General features: G+C 36.8%; 1 protein-coding gene across 1 annotated transcript; it reads left to right on the forward strand.

Moving 5' to 3' along the window:
- Positions 1-10,784: 10,784 nt before the first annotated feature.
- LOC102018017 (olfactory receptor 2J3-like) lies at positions 10,785-11,718 on the forward strand. Its single transcript, XM_013507226.1, is given in 2 exon segments — positions 10,785-10,801; positions 10,803-11,718. Coding segments are annotated over 2 exon segments (933 nt in total).
- Positions 11,719-12,132: the final 414 nt, after the last annotated feature.

The raw sequence follows: 12,132 nt of genomic DNA on the forward strand, positions 1-12,132 counted from the left end.
CAGGGATTATATCATCCCTAGATTGGCTTTTTGAGGCATACTAAAGAAATTTCCTTACTTGAAATGAAAGAATGCAAACTACCAACATAAAAACAGAAGAATGTATAAAACTTAAAACTCACTAGTAAAGGGAAATAGATCATCAAGGTCAGAATTCTTTAATGTAATAGTTCATAATTTCAACTCTGGTATAAAGTTTAAAATATAAAAAGGCATTAAAAAACTGCAGGTTTTTTCCATTCTGGTTACCAAGAGACTTAAATAAAATATATTACAGTTATACTATCTTAATTTAAGATAACAACAATTTAACTTTGATCACATGTGAGTCCCCTTCGGGCCATATCTGAATTTAGGCTAATGAAATGATTCTGGATGCATGCTGAAGATGAAACAGGTGATGATAAGCCTTTGAACCGGGTTTTGTTAACCCGAGCTTGTGGAGAGTGGAGTGTACAGAGAGGGGGGCTTGGAATTGATTTAAACACAGGGCCAGTGCCTCAATTATTTATGCCTGGGTAATGAAATACCAATGGAATCTTTGGGCACTGAGGCTTGGGTGAATTTCCTGCTGGTGTTACACACTGAGGTTCTGGGGGTGGGAGATGACACATGCTTAGGTCACAGAAGCTCTGGGACTTTCCACCTCTGTCTCTTCATTTAGCTGACCCCATCTTTTACTATTTATAATAAAACTGTGATCTTATGTACAGCACTTTTCTGCCTTACATGAGATGTTCTAGTGAACATGGAGCGTGAAGGTGCTGTGGAACCTCTCAATGTACAGTCATTTGTAAGTGTGGGTGGCCTGGGAACCACATGACTTGCGGAGTGAGCCTGAATGAGGAGCGCCCTGGAGAAATGCCTCCAAAGCCTGTGAAACCACCTCCTGCAAAAGATTAGCATCAGACTGTGCTGCAGAGGCGCCGAGGGCTGTGAGGCTACAGACTTTTATGGCTAATGTTAAGGGAGAGCGGGACAGTGGATGAGGTATGAGTCACAAATCTTACTGCTGTCGCTGACATTCAGTTTGTTTGTTTGTTTAATAAGTGTTTCTTACATTTTTGTAAGACTTTGGCTCATTTTGAGTTCTGAAAATTCCTTTTGGAACATGTTACCATTTCATTGCTTTTATGCAGAGAAAATTGTCACAGGTACTTACTGCCTTTCTGGAAGGACTGTCCAATAAATCCTTTTGTTAAACCACTTTAATCTAAAGAAATCTACATATTACACATTATTTTAAAATAATGGAGAAATATTTACAAAACAATTTTATTAGACATTAGAAAACACGTTAATAATTTTTGAAGAATTGGAGACATGCAAAACATGTTGTCTGAGCACAATAAATTTAGCTTAGAAATCATTACTCCTACACGAACCCCATAGAAACATCTTTATATGAGTTTTGATTGAAATGTATAATGAATGTTTAGACCTTAAAAAGTTAATACAGTAAAGACACATTGCCATGACTCCCCCTCAGAATATTGCCCTGTACTTCAATCACACTCACCCATCTTTCTTGCCGTGTTCTGGAGCAGTGTTAGAAGCCCTTTTCTGTGTCTTTATGAGACGCGGTTAAAAACACATTAAAGGCTGCTGAGCAAAAACACGGTGCTGTGTCCTCTTCCACCTAATTCACTGCATCTGGCACCATGTGACTTCTGGCTCTTCCCTAAAGTCAGAACTACCATGGAAGGGAAAGGTTCTGAATGCCATGAAAGGGCAATGAAAGATATTCACGAAAGACGATGGCCACAGCGAGTTACAAAGGGGCAAAAAGGATGGGATAAGTGTAACTGAAATAAGGGGGATATTTTAAGGGGGATTAGTAGCAATATATGTTTTACTGTAGTAAATGTTTTTTAAAAATTAAATATTGACCATATTTTTTTGTCACACCTCATATTTGGAAAATAATGGAAGCACTATAAAAGAAGTGATGTTGGAAGTAAGGAGTTACATTGGAAAACATTTGAATGAATGAAAGAAAGTCTTATCTATGAGGTGTAGCTAAAGAAGTTTATGGGAGAAATTTAAGATTCACATTTGAAAAGAAAGAAGGTTAAAAATGAATAAGTCTAACATCAACATCAAATGATTAAGAAATGAACAGTAGAATAAAACTAAACCCATATTCTAAAATAGAGAATAAATATAAACTGAAAAAATCAATAAGAGCAAAAAAATTCTGAAAAGTGTTTCAAAATTTAAAAATTACTGATTAAGGAGCAAAGTAGGAGGGCCAATAACCTCTTACTAACCAAATTGTACAAGAGAATGTTATTCAACGTGTCAAAGATTCAGAATACAGATACCAAAATATATTAATTATTACATTCAAATAGAAAAAATTGATTTAAATTCTCAGAAAAATGTAATTTGCAACGTCTTAATACTTCTAAACATTAACATTTCAATAAACATTTCAACATGATTTCATGAAGACAAAACTGTGCACAGTTTTACTTTTGAGTACTACCACTGAATAATTCTTATCTTAGCACAAACTATTCATCAGTGCACAAGAATGTAACAGTCTTTTTCAAACTTCTTGAACCCAGCATATTTTGGTTTAAAAACCTGACAAGGACAATATAAAAGAAAAATTATAGCAAAATCCATAAATATCCATATTCTTTAAGAACTGATTAACCAATGAAGTCCAACTGAATACACAAAGGATAAAACACACTGATGATTTTAAGTTTATTCCAAGAATTTATGGTTAAATACCAAAGTAATCAATTTCATTCACACCACCTATTTATTAAGGGAAAATGTTTATTTCACTGAATATAAAAATTGTTGAATGCAGTTTACATGCATTTAATGCAAGAAAATAACAAAAGAGGTGGGTAAGACCTCAGCAAAAGGAATAGATAAGGATCCATTACATGGTAAAGTATTTCTCCAAAACCTACTTAAATGCTCCTCCTCAAATTTTGATGTTCATAACAACTATTTGGGGATTTTGCCACAATGGAGATTATGGAACTGTGGGTCTGGTGTCACCTGGTATAGGATGTACCAAGCTAGTGAGGTAGGGGAGATGGAGAGGGAGATGGAGAGGGAGGAGAAAGAGAAGAAGAGGAAGAAGAGGAGGAGGGAAACAGAAGAGAAAGGAAGGGAACAAGTGAAGGGAAAGGAGAGGGAGGGAAATGGAGGGGAAGGGAGGGAGCAGAAGCACTGCATACCTAATGACTGAGAAGTAAAACCATTATCACAGTCCATGGCATTAATGAATTCAGCTTCCTGCCAGGAATTCTCTTTGAGGGCTTAGAGCATGCAGGGAGGGTCACAGCATGGCTGAGAGGGGCCACTGCAGTGGATCTGTGCAGTCCAAGCTGGGCAAGAGAACAGTGGAGTGAAGCCAGAAATATTGTTATCTAGTTGTCCAAGAGGGAAATGGCCCCTAGGAGGCAGTGTAGAGAGCAGGTATACAGGTCAACTACCTGGAGTAGTATAGAAGAGGGAGAGACACAGAAACTGTCCAAGGTGACCAGGATGAGCTTCCAGCCAGAGAAATCCCAACATATATTGAAAGTGGATGGCAAGGCAACATAAACAAGGTAAGAACTCCCTAAAAATGTATGCACTCCCATGCTCACTGCAGTATTATTTACAGTAGACTAGATATGGAGGGACCCTAAGCATTCATTAATAGATGAATGGATAAGGAAAATTTGGTGTGCCTATAAATGGGATGCAATTCAGCCTTGAAGAGAGAAGGAAATTCTTGCATGTCTGACAACCTGCATAAACTTGGAAAACATTATGCTAACTGCAATAAGCCAGACAGAGAGACAAATGCTGTGTGATGGCTATCTTACATGAAATATAAAGTCACTCACTCATAAGTGAAATAAATCTGACCCACATGTGTAAACATCATATTGTCTCCTTGGTGTAGGAACTTGAAAGAGTAAGTAAAACTCAAAGTGTACAATACATGATAGGAAAGGGAAAGAAATTGCTCAAGGAGCGACTGGGATGACAGAAAGAAGAAAAAAGAAAGAAGGAACACAAAATATAAATACATATATATATATCTGGGATAATTGTACTGCTGATGTCTGATGGTATATTGAAAGGAACAGTTAATGCTTAAATTTTTTTATATTTTGACCAATTTTGCGTGCTTATATCTGGTAATCTGAGCAACTGATTTGAAGACAATAACATGCAATGGAACCACATTGGTGAATTCCTTCCATCTTATCTAGTGAAACTCTGTATTACCTCTAATGTTTTATTTAATAATTATTTTTTATTCTCTTTAACGGTTTGAACAATCTTCCATTCTTACATCTGGTAATTTGAGCAACATAGTTGAAGATAGCAATATGTAATATAACAACCCCTATTAATTCCTATCACTTTGTTTTAAAACCCTGAACCACTTTCAATGTTCTTGTTTTGTTTTGTTTATGTCTGTGATGTTGGTATGTTGCTATTGTTCTTTTTTTTAGTACTCTTTTTAAAATAAAAAATAAAACATAAATGAAAAGCCACTCATAGGAGTTGGGAGACAATGACGGCGACCAGATTTGGGTGCGGAGACTGGCATAGAGAAAGAACAAATGTTGGCCAAAAGGTACAAAGTCAGAAAGAATAAGCCGATCTTATACATAGTTTAGTGACAATAGTTAGAAATACTAACTCTGCCGGACATGGTGGCACATGTCTATAATCCCAGCACTTGGGGGGCTGAGGCAGGAGAATTACTGGGGGTTTCAGACCAGCCTGGGCTACAAAGTGAGCTCAAGGCCAACCTGAACTGCATAGCGAGACCCTGTCTCAAAAAGACAAAAAAAAAGTTAGAAATACTAATGCATATTTCAAAATTCTTAGTGAGATTTTTAAATGTTCTTACCATGAAAATCTGTGAGGTAAATATGTGTAAGCTTGCCCTAATCATTTCATATCATATGCATTTATCAAAGCATCACAGTTTACCCCATAAATATACAGGAATTATTTGTTGGCTAAATTCAAAAAATAGAAAGGTCTTGAGAGACGTGGAGATTGTGCTGTGAACTTTTGCAGGGATAAATTACATTTCAGTGGAGAAGACAATCAAGTGGCACGGTGAGAACCCATCCTAGCTTGACAAGGGAAGCCAGTGCAGCCTAGTCTTTACACATTCTTGTTCTCCTGCTTCAGGGTCCCTACGCCTCCCCATCTCTAACAGGCTCTTTTACAAATTTGAGCCTTAACTTTATGAGGAACAGGGAGAACCTGACGACTCAGTGCAACCCACACCCTTCAAAATCAAGTATCTCTCAGCATTCTTCCCATTCCAACTGGCGGCAAATTCTGTCAGCGCAGTAAGCCTACATATACACATATACTCCTGTATATATTTCAGTAAAGAGTTTCATTGAATGAACATCTCACCACTCTAACCAGAACAGCTCCTTTAAAGGCATTAATTGCAACTTTGGGATTTATTCTCCCAAAAGCCCCAGTGAAGGAAAAAATGTGCCATTATTTTTTTGTGTATTCATCAATGCTCCATTTACTCTGGAACAGGAGGACCGTCCCCTGGCACCTCAATCTCCCAAATTGCTCCCACATTCTGCTAAAAACAAGTCCTTTGGCTAAGCTCAGGCTCACTCTTGTGTGGAAATGACTGTCAGCTTATGTTCATATTTTTGTCTACATAGTTAGATTTAGGATGTTAGCAAAATTGGCATGAGAGAGAAATGAGGTTGTTTTCAGGCTGTACGACAAACAGAGCCACTGCTTCATTTGCAGATAGGAAGCTTCAGATCAACCTGAAGGCAAACGGGAGCATGGGCAACCAAGGGAAGGTGAGTGCTACAGGGGGCTGGTAGGAAAGATGACAGAAAGCTCAAAGGCAGACTCTTGATCTTGAGGATGGGGAAGTGGACAGAGGTCAGGGAGGGAAGGAAAAAGGAGAAGTGAGGGGAATTGTCATGATGACTAGTACATGTTCCTATCCTTCAGAATGAACATCACTATTCTGTGCTACAAGCATCACTAATAAAAAATTTTGAGTAAATAAAAAGGAGGAGATGGAGCACTAATTAATAACCAGGTAGGCAGCTCCTGTGTTTCAAATTGCTAAAGAATAGATTTGAAGAATTCTTCCCTAAGAAAATGTGATAAAATGTGACATGGTGGGAATGTTAATTAGCTTGGTATAATCACTTCATAATATATACAGATATCAGTAGTTACATTCTGTAAAAATATAGCACTACTATCAATCAGTTAAAATTGAAATAAAACCCAGCTAAGCAGGAATGAATACGACAACAATTATAGAGTATTTGACGGTAATAATTAGACCAAGAAAATAGGGCTAAGCTGCCCACTAATGCCATAGTGTTTGATTTATTTTACTTATTTAAATTTTTATTAGCGAGGTATGTTTGCAATACATAATAATTGCATCCATCAAAGGAACTGATATATATATATGTATATATAGTATATTTTGATTTTTTATTCTTCATTCCCCCACCTTTTCCTCCCTTTCTACACCAACTCCCTTTTACATGACTGATTTAAAAGAAAAGCATCTTTTTTATTTTAAAGAGAAAAACAAAAATAACCTAACCATAAAATAGAGTTTTAAAACAGGTTACTAGGAGAATTACAATAATTAATACATTGCATGTTATTGTCTTCATAGTAGTTATTCAGAGTACAACATGTAGGTATGATATCTTGTTCAAACAATACTAGAACAAACCTTTCTTTTCAATGAACTATGTTGCGTATAAATATATTCTTTTGCCCCTTTTCCCTTTCCTCTTTCCTCTATCACAATTTGTCTTTTCTTTTGAACAGTTTCTTTCCAATTCACAATATCTATTTTAAATTTCAGATCTTATTTACTCATTCAGTTTCTCACACTAGTGAGACAATACAATGTTTACACATATGGGTATGACTTATTTCACTTGAGTATGGTTTTGAGTTGCACCCATTTACCTATAAAAGTCTCCTTCTCAGTGGCTTTATCCTTTATCCTTCTTGGTGGCTGAGTAGTACACCATTATATTTTAAAAGCCACATCTGTTTTATCCATTCCTTGGTTGATGGGCATTTTGGGTTATTTCAAAGATTTAGCTATTACAAATTGTGTTGCTATAAACATGGGTGCACATATATCACTGTGGTATGATGTTTTTAATTCTTCTGGAAAAATATCCAGAAGGGGAATAGCTGGGTATCAGAATGAGACCTCTAATCCTAGTTTTTAAAAGAATCTCCACACTGATTTCCACAGTGGTTGCACCAGCCTACACTCTCAAATGCAATGGAGAAGTGTTCCATTTTCCCTACAGCCCCTCCAACATTTGCTATCAGTTGATTTTTTTGATGGTAGCCATTCTTTCTGGAGTGAGATAGAATCTCAGTGTTGTTTTAATTTGCATCTCTTGAATGACCAATGATGTTGAGCATTTTTTCATGTATTTATTTTTCCATTTGTGTTTCTTCATATGAGAAATGCCTATTCATCTCAGATGCCCATTTGTGGCCTGGGTCTTTGAATTTGGAGGGTCTGATTTTTTTCAGTTACTTATATGTTCTAGATATAAATCTATTTGCCTGAGGGACAATAGGCTAAAGTTTTTTCCCACTCTGTGCATTTTTTCACTCTGTTGGTGATTTCCTTTGTTTGCAAAAGCTTTTTAGGAAGGTGAGATCCCATATTTCCCTTGCAGTCTGTATTTTGTTCATGAAGTCTCTGGCTACATTTACGTCTTCAAGATTTCTACCTATTTTCTCTTCCAGTAAATTAAGTGTTTCCATTTTAATATGTGGATCTTTGATCCATTTTGACTTTAGTTAGTGCATGGTGATAGACATGCACCTAATTTTAGTCTTGGAGAGCCAATTTTTCCTGCAGTATTTATTAAAGAGGATTTCTTTCTCCCAGTGAGCATGTTTGGCTCCTTTGTCAAAGACAAGGTGCCTGAGTGTTTTGGGGGTTGCATCTATATCTTGTGTTCTGTTCCACTGATCTTCAGACTGTTGGTTTTTTTTTTTTTTTTTTTTTTCTTTTTCTTCTTTTTCCAATACCATGCTGACTTTATCACAGTAGCTTTGTAGTATAATTTCAGGTCTGGGATTGTGGTGCTTCCTGACTTGCCTTTGCTGCCCAGAATTACTTTTGCTATTCTAGGTCTCTTCTGGTTTCAAATGAATTTTAGGAGTGTTTTCTCCATATATGTGAGGTATTCTAATGGTATTTTGATTTTGGATTGCATTAACTCTGTATAGCAGTTTTGGGAATATGGCCATTTTCACTCTATTGGTTCTTCCTATCCATAAGCAAGGGAAATCTTTCCATTTTCTGATATTCTCTTTGATCTCCTTTTTTAGGGTACTCTAATTTTCATTATACAGACTTTTTACATACTTTGTTAGATTGATTCTTAAGTATTTCATTTTTTTAGATGCTATTGTGAAGGGTGTGCTTTCCCTAATTTCTTTCTCAGTGAGTTTGCTGTTTGTGTACAAGAATGCTGATTTTTGAGTGTTGACTTTGTATCCAGCTATGCTACCGAATTTGGACATTAAATCTACAAGTTTTTTGGTGGAGTTCTTGGGGTCTTCTATGTAGAGTATCATGTCATCTGCAAATAGTGATAATTTAATTTCTTATTTTCCTATCTTTATTCCTTTTATTTTTTCTCTTTTCTGATTGCTCTGGCTAAGGAATGAAAAGTATCATATCATAGCTCATAAAAGCTACCATTGATAATGTCCTCATTTCTCTCTCTTCCTTTATTGACAAAATTGAATCTTTGAGCTTTACATGAATTGCTGGTGTTTTCTTCCTTGTTTCCACTCCCTTTTTTAGAAGAATGCTGGAAGAAACAGATCACATAACATATGAAGAATTATCACAGCCACTCCTTTCTTTAAAGTAATGTAGACATGAATTAAAGCAGCTGCATAAGGTAAGAAAATCATGCTGCCTCAGAAGAACCATGCACAGTATCTCAATTCAAGTATCCTGTAGTACATTGCCTCTCATTTTAGAGAAGTATAAAAGAAAATCCTGGAAGTCCTCCATTACTGTCCAAAAGGTTAGTGATTGTTTGCATTGCCAACAGTGTTAAGAGTGTGCATTCAAAGTCTTTGGGTTTTCGTTGCTGTGAATCTGGTTTTCCTCTCATCCCTAACTTCACGTCTCCATCCTCATGCTGCTGTTTTCATATCCCCAGTCATTTTCCTAATGTCACATCCATAGGGAACTTGCTTGATTCCTGCAATATCTGTTCTCATTGTGCACCACCTGTTCCCTTGGAAAAACACACATTTAAATAAGACTAATTATATTATTTTTAAAAGTGTGCAGATACAGACAATATTTTGTGCCTGGCTCACTCTCAGAATCTTGGACAAATATTAGTCTTCCCAACTCTTCAAGTGAAATCCAACCACTCTGATACCTCTGTACCTTTTGTAAGAGTGAAGATTATAATACTTGAATCTGTACAAGTTCTTTGAAGGATTAATGGGGGTCTATGGGAACTGAATTTGCCTTTCACCATCAGAGTATGACAGGAAGAACCGGAAGGAGAGAAAAATAACAGCATGGCAGAGTTACTTAGGGACACTTAGATGGTGAGTTGTTATCAGTATAATGTACAGAAGCATCTGATAAAAGACTGTGCTACAAAAGATTGAATGTGTAGAAGAGAGCAAACAACTGACAACAAATACATCAGTGTACTGGTGAATTTCTTCTTTATGTCCAAAGCATAACTACAAGTTGAACTATTCACTGAGTTTTATATTTGTGTATTAATATTAGCTAATGTCTCTTCAGAAGCAACATTACAAATTATAAAGTCCTGAAGCACATGGATTATAAATTGTGCTTCATAATTACAGTGTTGTCTCAGTTATAAGCATGTGAGATAATTGTAGAAACTGTTAAGGTCCTGTGGTTGGAGTATTGGCACATATTTTGTCTTCTCCAAGTGCTGCAGTATGAGTCCCCCAATTGTCACTGCAGCTAGAGACCCCTTCTTTCTCTCTTACTCAAGCCCCAAATTTTTAGATTCTGTAATAATATGCTGTCTTCAAATACAAGTATTGTTCTCATTTAACATTGCAAATGTTCCATCACTGGTTTTTCCAATCTCTTTGTCTCCTTTAGTAATCTGCTTTAGTGCACATGTGTGCACTCGTGTGTTGGGAATGCGGTATGTGTGCATGCACAAGTGTGTGTGCACTGCTGTTTGCATGCATCAGAATGTTGTACAACCTGCTAGCATAAATGAAATGATAATAGCATTTTATTATTCCTGTAGCTATAACCCATTGAAGTTAATTTTTCATATATATTAATATTTTAAAATTACTTCCAAATTGTATTTCATCATATGAGAAGTTTTCACTTATATGTGAGAATAAGACTACAGGAATTGCTTTGTCTATAACTGTAAAATTAGAAACAGCCTGAAAAGTCAAAAAGGAGAATCAGTTTAATTTGTTTAGTAAAATATATTTTCTAAAATTATTCTTTCCATCCATGAAATATTATTTCTTTCATCTATATTCTAACTCAGAGATGTATGAAAAGAAGAAAGTTACATGCTGAATTACTCACTAACAATGGAGTGAAAAATAAAAAGAAAACAATTGAAATTCTACTATCATAAAAGAACAAGTAGTACACTTGGAAGTGGTATATTTATTTTCTTCAATTTGCTTGTAAGCATTAGACAATACATGGACAACCTTTGAAGATGATGTGATCTTTTCTTCAGATATAGGGAAAAATGAATGATGATAGGAAGAAATGCTACTTCTGAAGGCTACTTCATCCTGCTGGGCTTCTCCAGGTGGCCTCACCTGGAAGCCGCTCTCTTTGTGGTGATCTTGATCTTCTACCTGGTGACACTGATGGGCAACCTGTTCATCATTGTTCTATCACACCTGGATGCCCGTCTCCACACTCCCATGTACTTCTTCCTCTCAAACCTCTCCTTCTTGGATCTCTGCTACACTACCAGCTCCATTCCCCAGTTGCTGGTGAACCTCTGGGGCCCAGAGAAGACCATCTCTTATGCTGGCTGCATGACTCAACTCTACTTTGTCCTCGCCCTGGGAACTACAGAGTGTGTCCTGTTGGCAGTGATGTCCTATGACCGCTATGCAGCTGTGTGCAGACCTTTGCACTACACTGTGCTCATGCACCCTCGTTTCTGCCACCTACTGGCTGTGACCTCTTGGGCAAGTGGCTTCACTGCCTCAGCACTTCACTCCTCCTTTACCTTCTGGGTGCCCCTGTGTAAACATCACCAAGTGGACCACTTCTTTTGTGAAGTCCCAGCACTCCTGAAGTTAGCCTGTGTTGATACTCGTGCCAATGAGCTGACTCTCATGGTCATGAGTGCGATTTTTGTTGTCATACCACTTATTCTCATCCTCAGTTCCTATGGAGCCATTGCTCAGGTTGTGCTGAGGATGTTATCAACCACTGGACTTCAGAAAGTCTTTGGGACCTGTGGAGCCCATCTTCTGGTGGTTTCCCTCTTCTTCATTCCAGTAATGTGCATGTATCTGCAGCCTCCAACAGAAAATTCTCAGGAGCAAGGCAAGTTCATTGCCCTCTTTTATACTGTGGTCACACCCAGCCTCAACCCTCTTATCTACACCCTCAGAAACAAAGACGTAAGAGGAGCAATGAGGAGACTGATGGGGTGGGAATAAGCATGTGATATGTTTTTATTATAAGATAGAAGAATGAAAACATATTAACATATACACAGACAAACAAAACAACATAAAACAATAAAAGCAATACAGACTTTCAGACAAGGTAATAAGAAATTAACAATGGTTGTTGTATTATGTATTGTTATCTTCAAATTGGTTACTCAGATAAACAAATATAGGCATGTAAGATTGATCAAACAATTAAACATTAACTATTCCTTTCAATAAACCAATAGAAATTAGTACTGCAATTATCTTAGCTATCTTGTGTATGCATACATACGTATTTTCCCTTCTTTCTTTCTTTCTTTTCTCTTTTCCCTCATCCCAGTTGTTCTATCCTTTTGAGCAGTTTCTTTCCCTTTCACAATATCTATTGTATCTTTTAGATTTTATTTACTCTTTCAG

The sequence above is a fragment of the Chinchilla lanigera genome, unplaced genomic scaffold, assembly GCF_000276665.1.
Source record: "Chinchilla lanigera isolate Chin_1 unplaced genomic scaffold, ChiLan1.0 scaffold00123, whole genome shotgun sequence".
NCBI classification, from domain to species: domain Eukaryota; kingdom Metazoa; phylum Chordata; class Mammalia; order Rodentia; family Chinchillidae; genus Chinchilla; species Chinchilla lanigera.